Source organism: Geospiza fortis, unplaced genomic scaffold (genome assembly GCF_000277835.1).
Source record: "Geospiza fortis unplaced genomic scaffold, GeoFor_1.0 scaffold12, whole genome shotgun sequence".
In the NCBI taxonomy this organism is placed as follows: Eukaryota; Metazoa; Chordata; class Aves; order Passeriformes; family Thraupidae; genus Geospiza; species Geospiza fortis.
This window is the reverse complement of record NW_005054323.1, coordinates 772,500-791,367: the sequence shown is the minus strand read 5'-3', so window position 1 is coordinate 791,367 and position 18,868 is coordinate 772,500. Positions and strand designations below refer to the sequence as shown.

General features: G+C 37.6%; 1 protein-coding gene across 3 annotated transcripts in view; it reads right to left on the bottom strand.

Annotated features, from left to right (window-relative positions):
- The window catches only part of FRMD3 (FERM domain containing 3), an 82,282-nt gene extending 64,346 nt beyond the window's left edge, over positions 1-17,936 (bottom strand). For 2 of the 3 annotated variants that reach the window (XM_031056889.1, XM_031056890.1), the window contains exons 1-2: positions 17,835-17,926; positions 4,991-5,033 (exon numbers count right to left, since the gene is read on the bottom strand). In XM_031056889.1, coding sequence (XP_030912749.1) covers positions 4,991-4,997 — 7 coding nt within the window. In that variant the 5' untranslated portion in view covers positions 4,998-5,033; positions 17,835-17,926. Of the gene's footprint in view, positions 1-4,990; positions 5,034-17,834 lie in introns of all 3 variants that reach the window. The other variant, XM_005420848.2, reaches the window with a different exon arrangement.
- Between the last annotated feature and the right edge of the window lie 932 nt (positions 17,937-18,868).

Below are 18,868 nucleotides of genomic sequence, written 5' to 3'. Positions count from 1 at the left end.
TTCCTCCTGCAAATCTATCTCAGGAGGGGCTGTAGGTTCATCCTCATTATCTGCAGCAGTGCAGGCAGGCTTAGAAGCAATAGGCATCAATACCTGAGTCACTCCAGGAGCTAAGGGTTCTCCGCCCTGGCCATAGTTCAAATTCTTTTTATGTGCTTCCACAGCCCTTTCTGCCGCTTTCTTCTCAGCTATCTGCTGTAGCAGTGTATTATGCACCATTTGCCAGATTTTACCCAACTTTTTAGCAGTTTTATCATCCTCCAATACAGCCTCCCATACCTTATCCCCCAAAAGACGCCATTCACTCAGCTCATGTACAGCATGAGGGTTGGCAAATACCCCTTTAGCGAATCCCCATGCTAGCAACCCTGGAATCTCCTTTCGCAAGTCTATCCCTTTTATTCCCCGTCTTTCTAATTGTGCAATAAATAAATCATATGCCACTTGCCTATCCATAATACGTCAGCGCTGTTGCAGCTCTTCAGGCTTCCGGTGGCACGTATGGCTCAAAATCACCGCTGTGATCTTTGAGGGTGCTTCTCCCTGCGGTTCCCGCGTTCAAGCACCGTCCTGGCTGCGATCAGGACCCAACTCTACTTCACCGACCGTGGCACGTCCTCCCCCGTTTTCTTTTTGCGGAGGCCGACGTCGGGGTCACCATTTGTCGGAGAAGGGAGGACACGGACACCATGTGGTCGTCAGTGACACTCTATTTATTGCTCTTCCATTCTACATTTATATAGTACATAATGAGGTTCATACATATTGCAAAACTAAGCTCATGATTGGTTAGTAACTTATCAACCGAATACGCCTATTTCTACATTCTTGAAGGTACTCTTTTGATACATTCTGCGTGCTTTCAGTACTAATCTCTCTCCCACATCCTCGTGTTGCAGGCAAGGTCATCATCTGTCAGCATTCTTTTAGTTACAGCTTTGCAACTAGATCCTTTTTTCACATCCTACTTATGTCTTCAAACCAAGTTCCTTAAGCTGAAGCAGGTTTTGCTCACTATGGCCCTTTTCCTGCAGCCAGCCCTGAACAAAACTCTCCACATATGTATATATGTATTTATGAATCTCATATTTGATTAAACTTTTCTTTACATTTGTACTGAGATCCCCTGGTTCATCCCATCTCCTTTCAGATTTTAGGACAGCTGAGAGATCACGGAAATTAATTGAAAAATTCCAATGACCTGACACAGGAGAAATCCTTGTAGCATTACTCTTTTAGATCATAGAATCATAGAGTGCTTTGGGTTTGAAGAGACCATAAAGATCATCGAGTTCCAACCCCTGCTGCTGTGGGCAGGAACAGCTTGCACTGGACCAGGTTGCAACCTGGCCTTGAGCACCTCCAAGGGTAGAATACCCATTACCTTTCTGAGGAACATATTCCAGTGCCTCAGCACCCTCACACTAAAAAATTTTTCCCTGATATGTAATCTAAACCTACTCTCTTTCAGTTATGCAAGGCAACAAGAAAAATATGAAAATTTGGAATGCCTGCACATCAGAGCAACAGAAATTATTCTGTCCCACTGTCATCAAGAACAAAACCCACATATTTGGATATTTCCCACCAAGCAGGTTGCAGGAGAGCTGCACATTACTAGGCAGAATAATCTTTAAAAGTAATTAAAAAAAAACAGGAGAGAAAATGCATGGGAAAACTGTTCTTTACTTAAAAATTAGTGCTGATGTGACTCAGATTTTACACCATAACATTCCTAGACAGAAAATAAGCAACAAGATTGCCAAACAGAGAACTTTACTGTCAGCATTTGGGAGAGATAACAGTATACACAAAAACATGCAAAGAACAGAATAATTTCTTTTAGAAGTTCTGTATCCTGACCCACAAAGATACAGCTTCCTTGGGCAGCCTTCCAGAGAGTTTTCTGGAAGGAAAACTCTGTTGGAAACACACTGCTTGCAGCTGCTGGTCACCAATTGGCTTCAATTTGTACAAACAAGACTGGCAGTGGTTCAGGACATTTCTCAGAAACTGAATTTTTCCGTCTCAGGCAAAATCAGTGGTAAAAATGGCTGAGACACAGACCTACACATCATGTTAAAACACAAACATTAAAATGACAATGGAAAATGCAAAAGTGGGTGGTGAGACAAAAAAGATATCATGCCCTCATTCTTTTTGTGTGGCAACAGAACACATTTAAATATAGTTTCATATGTGATAAGACAAAATAGAGAATTTTAGAAGATTCTTCCTGTCATATACCAATGTTACTAAGTATGAACTTAAAGCAATTTTTCCCAAAGCCAAAGAAATTGAAATTGTAGCACATCACACAAGACCCTATAGAGACGTCAGAGCTTCAAAGAAACAACATTCTTTTTCACAGACAGAGATGTATTGTTGCCAGATTATGAGTTCTCTACAACCTGATTAGAGAGGGATTATGCCTGAATGATTAATGTACTACTGAGGCCCATGAAAGCTAGTACCTAATAAAATGTATACTAGAATACTTCTACTAACCAAACTTTTTCTGCTCCAAATATTTGTCAATATTGAGCTGCATGAATAAATAGACTGAAAATCCTGCTGCTGTGATGGAGGAAAAGGAAGCTCCACACAAATGGTACCTGAGCTCAAGAACAAAATATTTTTGAAATTTTTTCTGCACGTATGCAAGTGCTTCACAATTCTACATAAATCTAAACATTCAACTGAATTTAGAACTTTTTGAGTCATTAGAGATTATCAGAGAAAATTATTCATTTTTTCCTGAATTCCTTAATGCAAAGAAATAAAAGGAAACTTCGTTTTAGTACATTCACTGTGAGTAGCCTTCTGCCACCATTTCTCCCAGAAGTCATGTATACACAACGTATGTGCTATTAACCAGTCACTTCATTGCTTCATTTTTTAGACTTTCCACCTCCTTGTAATTTCAGTCCTCACTTGCGCCACCTGACACTGGGAAGTTTTGCAAGTGAGTATCAATAATTTCTTGTTCTGGGTTTAAACCTTTTCATAGTTAACTGAATATTTCTAGATCAACTATGAGTTAACCCTGTTCCTTTAGAAATGTTTTGGTTTTCTACATTAATATAGCCTATTTTTAGAAAAATAAGTCAAAATATTTTTGATGCCAAATTCACACAAAAAAATGTCCTTGAAACCTCTGGGAGCATAATCTTCATGGATTCTACACATGCACAAAATATATATACATAGTTTGTTTTTTTTTTTCCTTAAGGGGTTATTGTAGCAACTGAAGTCTTTCTTCTGTGACATAAGAGAAAGGTAACTTACACTAGTATTTTTAAATATAAGTTGCCAATCCAACTTTTTAAACATAGGTTGTTAATGCAACTTCTGTGTCCTAAATCTAAGGCTGGTAGCAAAAATCCTTTGTTAGCATCTCATTCTCTTTGGCAGTTGTTCCTAAGACCTTTTCACCATGATAAACAACCTCATGCTAGATGCATTTTATTTTGCTTTTTTGCTATGTATTAATTTGTTTTTAGAGTTTTGATTAGGATTCTATCACAAAAGCCACAGAAATCTTCTTATGAGGCCATCAAATCCTACATCTACGGAATTCATGGACTATCATCTACCACATCTAAGCAGCATCTATATGCAGGAAAGGTTGTTTTGAATAAGTCAAAACATTCTCAGCACATCTGTTGGCAGAGGCCCTGCACGTGCTGCTTTGCAAAGTGCACAAGAGGAATGAGCCCTTATCTTTGTTGGGTAAAAGCAGCAACATAAATGCAGCCAGAGGATACATGCAGGAAATTGTTCCACTTTTGAAAATAATTGGAAGGAAGAAAAAGATTAAGATAATTTACAATTATTGCACTTTTTCTGTTCTTCCCTCTTTTCTTCCTTTACAAGAATTTCTGAGGAGCACAACTTTGTTCTAATTTGACATTTTTGAACTTAATTATTACTGGATAGTAATCCAGCTAGCTAAACACTGGATATACAAGTTCATATTGAATATGCCAGATATATATGTATTGGCATATATTCACATACATGCATATATTGTAGTATGGCTGCATTAAGGGAAGAATTCCCTGAAATATTCCATATAGTGCAGTCAACATCCAGTATTAACTGGTTTTGCATATTAGACAATCTCTTAAGCCTCACCACATTTTAAAGCAAATACATTATCTCCCACAAATAAGGCTCCTTGTTAAAACAGAAAACTGTATACAAACAATATGTGGATAAAATCCTCCTTCATTTCATAAGATAGATGACAGATAGATAGATAGATAGATAGATTAGATAGATAGGAAGACACAACTTCTAATGAGCCACATCAATTGTCCAGAACTGCCAAATAAACTGCTGCATATAAGCTTCTGAGTACTAAAGCAGTTCTGTTTCCTGAAGAGGTCTTCACAGTCGGACTACTTAAGGGAAACCATAGGCCAGAGAGTAACATTTCAAAAGATAATTAAAATAATAAATTCCTGGTTTAAACACACTTTTTAAAATACTGATGTTAAGTTTCCCCATACCTGTGGCAGAAATCTCGCCTCTTAGCCCACGGTACTTGAGTTTGCTGGACAGTAACAATGATCTCAAGACAATGCTCTGCATTTTCAGGAAGCAAGGGGCAGCAGAAGAAGGATAACCAGAAAAGACCCAGAAGCAACTGCCACACTCCATTTTTATTACCACCTCCCAGTGGCTGATGGCATCTGACTAAAAATGAGAGCTGGAACATACAGGTGTTCTGAGCAGATCTGCCAACCCAAGCCTGCTGGCCTCTGGCCGTAGCCACGAGCAGTAAGGAAAAGCTTTGATTGCAGAACACTGTAAGATGGTAAGATCAGGGTAGCATGGAGTTTTTAGGACCCCTTCATATGCTAACATGAAGGACCTGTTTACATCAAGAAACAAACGAAGATTATTCTAAATTACTGCATGGAAGCATAAGAAAACCTTCCGTTATTTAAAAATAAGTTTAAAAGCATGAGCCTTCAAGACTTACATTTCATTTGCTTGAAGATGGACTTGTTGGGCTCAAGCCAGTGCTGAAAAGACAAAGCAGAGAGCAGAGGTTAATATCAATCAAAAATAGCTTTGTAAAAATAGCCTAAAATGAGAAGTAGGAATTTTATTTCACTGAGACATACATAAATGAGAAAAACACCTCCATAATGGAATTGTACTGTATAAGCATACTTGATATCACCGTGCCTGTAAAATAGATGTAGTTGAGATAGAAATAAGACAGATATTTCAAAGATATATTTAAAGGACTACAGACTGTAGTCCTCAGCTTGCAATAGACATTTTAGTCTTATACTTTTAGACATTTTTTCCAGAAGAATGATCATATCAGACAGTAGGAAAGACTATTCAGAAACTTTAACACTGTCTCTTCGTTAGTGTTGTCTTCTACACTTCTTAAAACTAAAGAATGTCTAAGTACTATATCCTCAGTCAATACACAAGCACTTGTTCTCTTCTAGCAATAATTAGAAATCTCAAGGGAAAAAGATTGCACTTTTCTGTGAAATGCTCACAATAACCTAATCATAGCTAATATACAGCTGAGAGGTATGGATGCTTGTCAGTAAGTGCATAAATTTACAGGAAAAGATGCTTTTGGCAGGAAAATAAGTTAGGCTCACACTCTAGTTAAGAGCCTTAGCATATCCCCTGCTAGCACTAGTTGACCTGCTCAGGAGGATGTTGTGTCAGACAAAAGAACATGCTGATATTCAGGTGCCACTTCAGACCACAGCCAGCAGCTTTTGTATTAGTATTTTTCATTTAAGCAAAAATCTCCACAGTAAAATGAGATCTGTGCTGTGGAAGCAGCTGGTCGAAAGGCACAGCATTCAGTTTTAATAAGCGTACTCAACACTGGAAAGCCTTGCACGAAGGGGTTTCATTTTTAACCCTTTCATTCTAGCTCTAAAACCCTTTGGTTAACTGCAAAAAGAAAATGTAGCATTTATTAAACCATATCCAATACTGAAAATATTGGATCCTAAAACATGGGCTACCATTTCTCCTCATAACCTTTAGCAATTCTACTACAAAGAAAGGCCAGGGGTAGATATTTTGTAGGAGTTGTTAATAACTGACAGAAAATTATTACTTTAAAAGTTATGACATCTCAAGAATTCAGGTGCAGTCAGGATAACTGCAAATCAGTTTTCTGAAAGAGAACTTTTGAAAAAACAAATACCATTGAATGAGCATTTTCAATATCTGTGGTTTATGGGCTATGGTTGCTCAGAAACACACACACAAATAGTCTACAGCAGTACTGAAGATAAGCCCTGCAATGTATTTCTATTTGAAGTTCACTTATGACTGAGAGACTGATACGGAACCCTGGTACAAAGAAAACAAAAAGCCAACAACTTCAAACTTCAAACAACAGCCACAACACAACAAGAACCCTCCAACATTTCTTCACCTATTCTGTTTTCCCAGTATCTCTCTTTTTAGGGGAAAAGATGAAAGAAACATAATTGAATCAGCAATGATGGTTTCACTGAGTTACCAGAAATATCTAGCTCATTTCATTCTTTTTTTAAATACACATAAATTATTTATATGTTTCACTCTGAATAATGGGGGCTGAGAGTTGCTCATGAAATGATAAAGACAATTTGATTTAAGAATTCTTATACAGTCTGCAGTGGTTTATAGGTACATAATCCAGAATGAATTCACAGATAGGAAACCAAGACAAACCAATATAGAAGTCCACTTTCCACAGACCCACCCCACATCCACCAGGATCAGACCAGTCTTAGATGAAGATTGAGAGAGCAAAAGGGGACTTGGACAGTGAGCCATACTGTACTGCTCCCAGGAAACTGAAAGTTAAGAGTATTCACCATTTTCATCTAGCAGAAACACAACACAGTTTTCCTGATATTTCTTTTTGAAATACCAAGCTGGAATATCAGCACAGAACAGATCAACATTTACAACCGTTTGGAAAAGTTAATTACTCACTACATCTAAGCAGTTAGAGATAAAAAAAGCAATTTGCAAATATGAAACCCCGATACCAATCACGTGAATACTGAAATAGGGGAAACATGGAAATTTCTCAAACCCCCAGGAATGCAGATTTACCTAACATTTCCAAAATCAAACCTGCATCACTAAGACCTGACCTTCATGGGTTAAAAACAGATTGAAAAGACACCAAGCAATTAAGCAATCTAGGTTTTCACATGGAGGTCATGGAAGTGACAGGCAGTTTCTACAAGCTCAGATTTCTGCTGTGACCTTCTGTTGGTGGAAGATTGCAAACGTGTACACAATTCAGCTGAATCTTCCAGAAAACAGAGGAGTTACTTCATAATTTGTGGAGACTTTCAAAGACAGAGCAATTAGGTGCTTAATGCTCTCTGACTGTCAGGGGAAGATAAACACCTAGTCATTGCTAATATTTCTGGAAATAGCCACCCCTATATTTGTTTGCATATTTCAATTTGAATTTTAGGAAAGATTTTCCCCTGAGTACTTATCTTTCAGCCTTACAGCATTGACTATTAATAATTAATACCTGTGCCTCATCTCCACTATACAGTATCCAAGCTATATTTATTCCCAGATTAATTAGCTCTTATAGTTAGGAGGAGATTAAGGTTCCTATAAATTAATCAAGCTGTTTCTGCAGAAACTATAAATTGAAAAGTATTTGGTTTTCCAAAATGCTTTCTTCATGTAGCAATATTTTTTAACAACTTCCCTGAAAAAAACTCTTAGGTGAACGAAAATATAACACCTCGAGTTAGCTTGTAAAGTTAAATTTAGAAACATTTTAAATGTTCAGTTGCAAAAAAATGTCATTAATACGCATGCCACACTGCCTTGCAAGAACAGGCCACAGATGGGTTCAACTGTTCATTGTAATGAGTTATTGTACCCTTTATTGTAATAAAAACCCAAACAAAACTACTCAGATATAAAGCTGTAACTAGAGACAATAATCTTTAATTTCTTTACTAACACTAAAATGTGCAAATCAGGGAGAGAAAAAAAAAACTCCAGCAATTTTAAGCAGTTTTATCTCTGTCTTGTGTATTTGACATTGTAGTCCACAAAGGCTGCTTTAATTGAAGGATGGCCTATACCCTCAACCCAGCTTGGCTTTATGTGTGATAGTAGCTAATGATCACCAGAAATCATTCCTGCAGGGGCTGAATTTCTTGTTTCATTGAAAGCATGTTAGCAACATGGTTACTGCCCAATGGGGAAGAAAATTCTTTGATTCTAATCCAGCTAACACATTGCCAAGCATCCTGAGAGGTGATTCATGTTCAGCACTACAAATTTCTAATCTCTTTTCCAAAAGAGGTTTCAGTAGCTGCTATGTATCTCAGAGATCAGACAGGTGCTCTCAGAGAAACTAGAAGGGTGAGAGAAAGATACATAGAAATCTTGAAGGTCAGTCATGGGATAGCTAACGAGTCTTGGTGCTTCAAGTGCCAGTGATGTGTAAGCAAACTGTCACAGATATCACTTTTGGTGCTGGATCCTAAAATATGCTGAGCATCGCCTTCTGACTAAGATTTCATTGCAACTGTATGCTGTGTTTCAGACTAGTGCAATTTTTGCTTTGTAAATAGAGCCTTCACCTCTGATCAGCCCTTAAGTGGCGCTGAGTAGTCATTAGTGAGGCCAGGTGTGTGTTCTTGCTTACCCGCAAATGCTGAGCAGCTGATGTGCTATCAGCTTTCACAGCAAAAGCTCAGGGTGAACAAGGACACCCTGCAAGGGTAAAAGCACCATTCTAGAAAGCCAATTTAACTCCACAAACACTGATATGCTTTTGGTAAAGAACACTTCAGCCTGTTTTGATCTGTTTCAAATGAAGCCACTCAGTGAGAAGGTCTGAGAGGGCCGAGCTTGGTCTTGATCCAGCACAGGGTTAAGAGTTTTAAGATAATGAACTGTGAGGAAAAAGGAAACAGTGATAGAATCAAGGAATGGCCTGAGTGGAAAGGGACTTTAAAGACTATTTTGTCCCACCTCCCATTCCATTGATAGAGACACGTGTCATAAGACCACATTGCTCAGAGTTTCATCCAACCTGGCCCTGAACACTCCCACGGATGGGCCATCCACAGCTTCTCTGGGCAACCTGTTCTAGTGCCTCAAAGCACTGGAAGCAAAGCAAAGTCTCTTATCTCTTCCAAGCCTAGAGGCTTTTGATTAAGTCTCTGTGTTTGGAAGAGGAGCTGTTAGGAACAGGCAACTGAAAGTGGCCAAATACTATGAATACTTAAATTTCACTTGGCAAACAATACTTAGCCAAGTGCTTGGACATGCATACAGTAAAACAGAATCAGAAGAACCTGCAGGTTTTACAAAAATACTCCAGGCAAGGGCTGGATTGGAAAACTTTGTTTAATCAACAATAGCAGGAGAATAGCAGGAGAATGGAGATATGAAACACTGCCCGAAAATTAAAAGAATAATTAATTTTATTGAAAACTCCACCCTATATTAATCTTGAAAATGAATATATAATATTTTTCTTGAATGAAGAGCAAAATCAAGGTTAATTTGCTTTAGCTTCAAAGAAGGGACTTGCAAAAGAGACTGCCAAAAAAAACCAAACAAAATCAAACAAATAAACAAACGAATACATATCCAAAGCTCACAGAAGTTCAGACAGGGGAATTAATTAGATGGCAGGCAACCCTACGCAGGCACAAGAGATGCCAAAGGACCTAGGGCATAATGTGTGTCTCCTTCATGCCCTGAGGCCAATATGGTTTTGTTCATGGTTTCAAGAACTTTTATATCAAGAATATTGACATTGTTCTGCTGTAGCAAAGAAGCTGCTCCTCTGTATTTTTCCAAAATCAGAGCACCAGTGTTATTTAGTGGCATGTTAATGAGGAAGAAACAAGGTACCTCACTATCACAAACATTTATCTGGTCCAGAAAAGGTAGTCACATACACTGGAGCAGAATCACCAGTTCAGAATATGATTCTGAATTGGCATTTATTAGACAAAATTCCAAATTATCACTGCTGTGTGTTGAAACTTATCCATAGTCTCTACATCAGCTGAACATCTGGCCATAAAATCTGCATATATTGATGGATACATGAGCCACCGCATTCTCACAGAAAACAGGTTCACAACCAATGGGAAAAGAAATCTTTGTTTTTATCAATATATGATAATATAAAAGGATTTCATTTACAAGTTTACTAATCTTCACACAAGATATTTAGTTAGTAATATTTCTGCTGAATTAAGTGTATACATATGTATATATTCTCTTCACACTACTATTAATTTCTGTCAAATTTTTGTTTAGTACATAAGTGCAGCTCTACTAGAAAAAGCATGATGCCATTTAACTCAGCATTTAGTCTCTGAAAATGGTCTGAAACAAGCACTTAGAGAAAGAACAAGAGTAGTAGCTCCCATTGTGCTCAATGGGCTTTTTACTCCCAGCCTCCATTAAAATTAGTTTTAAATCTTTGTAGGCTTTTACCAATCTGTCCAAACTGCAATTTTTAACACTTCTTTAAAATTCATTTAATGAACTTTATTACTGCCTATGGCTTTCTAAAAACTATTTCTCAATAGCAGTGACTTTACACTTAGTTTACTTTAGAGTGTCTCAGTTCCAAGAATTACAGGGCAACTTTTTCCTGATCACCTCCTCCAAGTTATTTTACATCATATCTTCCTCTCTCATTCACTTTTGCTTACTCTCTGACTCTCTGTTATTCATTCTCTCTCACTCACCTCTTTTCCTAGACATATCACTTTTTACTCCAGCTCTGGATGAAATCCATTTCTATTAGATATAATTCTCACAACCTTCTTTGTTCCTTTTCCAGTTCTATTATTTTGAACTAACATGACCTGAACAGCACACAGCAAGCAGCATTGCAGCAAAAGTTCATGCAAATGCAATAACTTTTGTGATAACTCTGCCCTGGAGCAGAGGTTCATATGCATGGATAAGGATTCAGATTTTTATTAATTTATAGCTCCATTACTCTGGGGTTCTGCTCATAATACTTCTGTTCTACCCCTTCACAGAGACTGGAGATCTCCCAGACTGGTCTCTAATCCTAACTGTATGGTGTATTACAACTCCTAAAAAACATAACTTCATTACACTGAGGTTGCAAATTGTCGGATGTGTCTTTCTGCCAAACTCCACCACTCTCATGTGGGACTAGGTACACATTTTTAGAAACATGTATTAAATATCTGCTCTTGCTGAAGCAGAGATCAGTTGCACCCAAGATTTCATGACCCTTTCCCAAGGTCTCTCTGATAAGGATCTGCTGTACATTTTGTCTGTAGCTCCCATTAAAACCAGAACCACTACCTCATGATAAAGAAATCAATTACCAATGCACCAAAGATGAATTTCCTTTCCTAGTAAATACTGGCACAGTGCTGAACTACTTAGGTTGTAAGATTAAACAAATATTCTGCCCAGGTAGATTGTAAGTGATACACTTTGGTATACAATGGGTCTCTCCACCACCCTTACTAGTGAAATAAATGAAATAAAATCTCACCAAAAAAAAAAAAAAACCTATATCTGTGTCAAATTGTCACCCAATTTTCACCATATTTAAGCCTGAAAGCAAAATGAGAATTTTATCTGCAATAGTTCTTTAGGGGAAAATTAGCAGGCATGCCAACAAAGCCATAGTGCCCAGTGTCATCCTCCTATCAAAGCAGCAAACCAGGCTCTATGCTCTGGGAAAATCAGAAGATTCCAGTGTACTCAAAGCTACCATTCAGGATCAGCTGCATAGGAGTGTACTCATACAGTAGTTTCACTAATTTGAAAGCTTTATTGTCATACATGCACAGAGCTAAAACCACTGCACTGCTCTACTACTCCCAGACAGCCCTGCATACACCCGCATGACAGAGGCTCTTAATGCTTAAGGGTGATTATAATTTCAGACATGTCCACAGTGACAGGTAAGACTTCACAATTGCTTCAGGGTCCTACAAAGCCTTTTCATGACATTTCCAACCTACACCATGGGTAGCTCCAAGGTATTTCTGTCTAACTATCACCTCAAACTTACACACTCAAAAACAAAATCCCAAGCATGTGCTCAGATGGATCCACTGTGAGTGGGGAGAAAAAAAAAAAAAAAAAAAAAGAGAGAGAGAAGTATTTCCAAGTTTAAATCATTGCTCAGATTGCTCAGGTGCCCTTCTGAAGGGACTTAAAGACTTAAAGACTATCTTTTAACACACTAGCATTTCCCCTTGCACTCAAGAACAACAGCCTCTTTCAACAAGAAATCCACTCTAGAGAAGATGCTGAACAGCAGCTTCACTCTGTCATTCTATTCTCATCTTGTATCAGTCCAAAACCACAAAGATGATACACAATAAACCCAGAGAATTAGCCATTCTGCATTTCCATAAGTGTGGGAGTGTGACAATTGGCCTCAATATGGTATCAAGTATATGGAAAGGTACCAGGAATAGTTCCTTGACGAGGAAAATCAGTAACAGCTCGTTCAGGCATGGTTCCTATTTGAAACTGTTAAGTACAAACTTCAAATGATTGTTCCTATGTTCTTACGGTGTATTTTACAATGTATCGATGTCTCTTTATTCTCTTGAGATTTCCTGGGCCGGGTTTGGTCTTCAGTGTTTTCCTCAGTAACTTAACACATGAGAACTACATAGAATCATAAAACCATCAAGGCTGGAAGACATCTTTAACACCATACAGTCCCATCCTTCACACAGCACTAGCAATATAACCCTTAAATCACTAAACCACATAACCCAGCAACAGATGCAGACTCTTCTTCAACACTGCCAGGGATGGTGACTCTACCACCTCCCAGGGAAACCTATTTCCTGACCACCCTAACAGTGGAAAAAATTTCCTAATAACTAATCTGAATTCCCCCTGTCTCATTTTAAGGCCATTTCCTCTGGTCCTCTCCCTGCTGGCACAGTAGATGAAACCAGCCCCCACCTCACTACACCCTCCTTTCAGGGAGTTGTGGAGAGTGATGAGGTTCCCCCTGAGCCTCCTCTCCTCCAGACTAAATGAACCCAGATCCCCCAGTCATTCCTCATAAGACAGGTTTTCAAGTGCTTTCACAAGCCTTACTGGCCTTCTCTGGACACTCTCCAGCACCTCAAAGTCCTTTTTAAAGTGAGGGCCCCAGAACTGAACACAGGATTCAAGATGTGGCCTCACCCATGCCAAGTGCAGAGGGATGATCTCTGCCCTGGTCAAATTTGACCAAAAGTAGCTTCAAATGTTACTACAGTTTAGAGTCAGGGAGAAAGGCAATATGATCCCACATAACTGTTTCAGAAATCCACATGAAAAAGTTAACAGTTAATATATGAACACTAGGAACTCCTTTGTTTTCAGTATTGTTACACATAAAATGGCATATCACAATTTATTGCATACTATTAGTACACCACTGATGTTATTGAATCTACACTAAGGCAAACTTTCCCCAAAAGACCATCCAAATGTGACACTAAAAGGTGGAGAACCTAGGGTTTTTAACTGTTAGTTCAACTTGATTTTATTGTCACTGTTACTCTCCCATAGACATAAAAGAAAATACAATGCTACCTTCTGTTATGAGTGTCATCCAGACTCTGGGTTTTTTTTGGTCTGGAGTAGAATATGGAAAACTACAGAAAATTTTTTAAAGTTTATGTACGCTCAAAAAAGTTTAAGTATGTCCAAAATATTCACACATGTTTATTTATGTAGGAGGAAAAGATTATTATAAAAGTGGAGTTGGGGTGAGGAAGAAATATATATTAATACTTACTTGAAAAATAACCTATAAAACACCAGCTGTTTTCCCATATTTCAATTTTTTTTTGACATAAGACAATTAGCTCAATTTTCTACATTTTTTACACAGTCAGAAATTCTGAATGTTCTAAACAGAAACCTTGAAACATTTAATTTTAAACATCTGAAATATTGAAACAATTCATTTTTTAAATTCTCAAACTCAATCAAACATTTTCATACTCTTAAGTCAGAATGCTACATTTTAGTAGAATACTCTACATTTAGAAGATGTTTTGGATTGATTAAAGCTGGTATTTTTGCCTGCTTGAGCTCCCTCATTATAAAACAAAAGGATTGCAAATTAGCTTTCAGAGCAACTATGGAACATTTGCACAAAAAAAATTAGATCTTAATAAAATGGAGGCAAGCATCACTGCTAGACTAAATGCCAGCGGCATAAATCTGCATAATATTTCATATATGTGTGTGTGTGTGTGTTTGTGTGTGTGTACACACCATATAATAATATACTATTATTTTGTATATCACTATTCAAAAAAATCAATCAAGAATAATTCACTAAAAGCCAGAATTAAATGCATGATTTTGGCAGTTTCATTTGGAACCAGTGATATAGCCCATTCTGTGCAAACACAGAGATTGTGTGGTCGAATATAAAATTCTGCAACATATAAAATGCTGCAACAGAGGCATTTAGCATTTCCAAGAAATTCAGCAAAGCAACACCCATTGCGTGCTACATACATCAGAATCAACAATACCTCTCCTAAAAAAGAGTTATGGTTTCTTGTTTCAGCTCCTATTACATGCTGTTTGAAGGAACAGTCAGAAGATGGTGCCTAGTCTCTATCTTTGCCAATACTTAATATAAACTTCTTCCATAAAATTATAGAGAATTCTCCCAAAATTATTGACCAACCTGGTGAAAGATTTTTCCCCACTGCCTCCATTAGGACTGTCTCAGACAGTGCAGCTCTCACTACTGTAAGAACCACTTCCCTTGCTTAAACTTTTTTTTTCTTTCTATTTTATACCCTGATACATGTACAACCCTATCTTCCTAGACTTTGATTCTTGCACTAAAAGGCTGTGTCCTTGCTAGAATCATCTCATAAACAAGCTCTCCACTCTTTATGTCTCTAATACACCTTCTCCCTTCTTTCCATCTTCAGTTAAATTGATCTTTCTTGAATACAGATATCTAGATCAGAGCAGCTGAGGTCTCATTAGAGCCTAATGATATTAATACCTTCCCGCAAATTCAGTCCTAAGAGGCAAACAAAGTGTTGTCTGTTACCATAGCCACGCCATGCACTAAAACCAGACTAGTCGATAGTCATTTTATTCATCTCCCCACATCCCTTTTTTTGTCTCTGGGACACTGAAGTACATTGTCACACACATTATCAACTAGCACGACAGCGTGAACTAGAGCTTTCCTTCAAAGTAATTGTGCTTGGCCAAACCACAAGGTTTAAATTGGGAAAGCAGCTGTTGCTGAAATCCACCTAATTATCTTTGCTGGGCTACTGTTTTGTGTTCTGTGACCCATCTCACCAAGCCCTAATAATATACTGTGGAAAATGCGTGTCCCCTTATCTTCACTGGGACCTGTAAGAATTCCACCAAATCTTGGAAATTTCTTTGACCAAATTACAAATGCATGGAGCATGCATATTCCATGGAGCTTTGAAAATTTCGTCTATAGAACTATGAGTACTCTTACCTGTACAGTGGCTACAGCCATATGACATTTCTCCTGTGATCTTATACTTGCTATAGCTTATCTCTTTAACCACATACCTAGGCAACTGCTGATGGGTTTTTGTTAGATGAATTCCAGGCATCTAAACTCAAAATTGCCAAAAAAAAAACAGTGAGGAAAACTGCCACACGCCTCGTAAATTCAAAACTGTAATTTCCATAGTTTTTTACTGAGCTGTCCTGGTTTTGGCCAGGACAGAGTTAACTTTTTGCAGTAACCATGAGTGCCAAAGCCTGGAGCTATGTGGGAGTGTCTGGGTTATTATATATTCACATCATTGCTGGGGTGCAGAAGTAAGGAATTCTTGGGTTTCCAGGAAGGTGTTTGTGACAATATAAGGTACTGAGTATAAAAACAGCTTATTTTTATGAATTGTTACATAAAAGAATGTACATTGCTTTCAACTCATTGATGAAGCATTTAAGTCTGTACAAAGAAGGGTCCCTTATAAATCATGCCCTAATTCGTGACAGAACTTAAAATAAAGAAATAGAGAGACATTATCCATATGCTTGAAAACATGAGTTCAATTGTAAATCAGCACTTAAAAACACACGTATGGAAATTCCAGTTTTGTAAGTCTGTTTAACAAAATCCAGCTGAAGACTGGACCAGTTGATGCAGGCCTCCACCCTACAAAGAATGGCAACAGTATTTTCTAGTTGTGGGATACAAAGAGAAATGAAACCACAAGGTGTTTCAGGTAAGAACATAATTTTTTTCTCAAATTGTCTTGTGCTGCTAAGCAATATAAAATTTTAGCTTCTGTAGAAGCTTCCATAAATTTAGGACTAAAATAGCTATACTATGAGATGTAAAACAACAACTGTATAGCCATGATGGTTAAGACAGTGCAGCAAATTTAGCTAACAACATAGGTAACAGCTCTTTGAAATGTGGGAACCACATATGGTATGATATAATGGGCATCACAATCACTTCCATGTTTTGGACTTCTCTGAAGTATCACTATTTTAAAGTATTTTGACAAAAATTTGTGTTTTATTTAAAAGACCCTCTTTACTTCCATTAGGTAAAATAACTTTTCTGTAACTGCTTTTTTGAGTGACTGTCAGAGAAACACCCAACAGAAGTAAGTATTTATTAAGTTTTACTTAATTATAGCCCAATTATTAGCCCAACTTAATCTTCCTATCAATTCCAAACAGGTGAATATCTCTATAACTTTTATGATTGTGAAGAATTAAGAACACTGGTGAAACTACTGCTAATTATTTTCACTTTAAAAGGGGGATGCAATGGAAACTATTTGGTGTAGCTTTGCAAACCTCTTGCAATTTTATAGGGTTGAGCTGATGGGTTGAGCTGATGGTGATACCCTAATTCCTGTGATTTTGGACAAAACTAATTAAGGCGTAGCAAGAGGTATCCAGCAATTTTTTTTCTTTCATTTTCAGTCACAGAAGCTTCAAACTGGTAATTGTTTCCAGAGATTAAATGCCATTATATGTACCCAAGATATTTAAAGTCACATACCTAAGTCTTAATACTGAGACCAGCAGGACAACAGGGTGAAAAAGCAGTTCTGAATTTCAGTATCTCAGGATTTCTGCTTTCTGTATTCACCATTTGCTCCTACTCTCATACAATAAAAGTCATCTGAAGCCACGTGTGGGTAGCAGCAGCAGCTCACCTATAAAATACAACCTGCAGAACCACCTAACACCTAGGAAGGATGACTAATTGCTGTACACAAAAATGTCTACAGCACAGGCCTGAGAACTCTATTGCAGAAATGTAAAGATGCTTATAGGGAGGACCAGCCTGAAGCACCCCCCAAAACTTGACAAATCACATCTGTTTTCTGTATTACAGATTTTAAGTCCATGTACCCTGTGATGGGTGAAACAGAATGACTGCTTTTACCTGATAAACATAATAGGATTTCTTCTTACATATCCCAAAAATCATACACTGAGAGAAAATTAAGAATCCCAAATTCCAGCACACAGTCAGAGCCTAGAGCTGCTCTGTGCTGACTCTGAGTCATGCCTATAGATTCTTTTCTAGTTTAAGTGCCCAGAACTACACAAACCAGAATATATAATAATATAGTAATAGCATGATAACAAATACATTAAGTGAGGGGGAAATTAATTTAATAATGCCACTTCAGGAACTTTTACAGATTACAGCCCGAGTACAAATCCTCAGAGATACATAACTTTGCATCAGAACACACATTCTTACTTTTAAAAAACACCAATTAACTTTACTTTAAAGCAAATTTAGTCAGTGATTATATACATACCCTCTGCTTCTCAGGGTCAACATATCGAATGCCAAAATAGTCTTTTTCCAGCAAGCTGTAATAGTTGCAGATGTGATCGATAAGAAACTGACCCTTGGTTTCCCTCTGAAAAAAGATAAATAAATTATACATTATGTTGAGTATTCTGAATTTGCTGTCTACAAATCTATGCAAAGTGTCAAGGAAAATGATACGTGAAATTTGTTATTATTCAGATGAGGACAAGGATTTAACTGTTTGTCATCTCTATAAGACTCAAGAGAGTAATGATCAATACACTCCCTGCACATTCACAGATTGGTTAAGAAAATATCATTACTACTCCTACCTCAGGAAAACTCATGCTGCTCTAATGGTCACAAATTTATGAGACTTAATATGCCACTAGCAATCAAATTTCCACGGATGCTATAATGGCATAACATTTATATACAGAATTTCAAAACCCTTTTGAAATTTGGGTTTTTTATCCCCCAAATTTGAAAGCAGATCTGAATGTGAGTACTCTATTGTATCTTTACACAGTGCCCACAGTAAGAGAGGTCTGATCACTAATTCCCTCCATTAAGTCAAAGCTACAGTATAAAGAACAAATGACTGAAAGAGAAGTTTTCATCTTTGTGTTGTCACTGAATAACCACAGCCAAATCTTACTGTTACACATGATATTTAGTTAACAATCTCATTCTTTCTTTCTGTTTTCTTCAATCTCAAGAGTGTGGGTTTATTCTCATTTATCTGATACCTAATATGGAGATCCTACATGAGTTTTCACATTTCTTCTAATCCAGCTAATGTGAAGGTTCATGTGGGTTTTTTTCTGAAATGTGATTTGTGTCAGTATTAGCATGGGAGTAAAGCTGTTTTCCTGAAATAGTCCATTCCAAACAGACAAAGGTGTTCCAGTATGCAGTGGTGTCAGGTCTCTACATTTTTTCCCTCTATGCGTCCATCCTCATCCCGCACTGAGACATCTCTGCTGCAGACCAGGAGTCTCTACCCTTTGCTGACATGAAACAATTTGAATTCAGCTC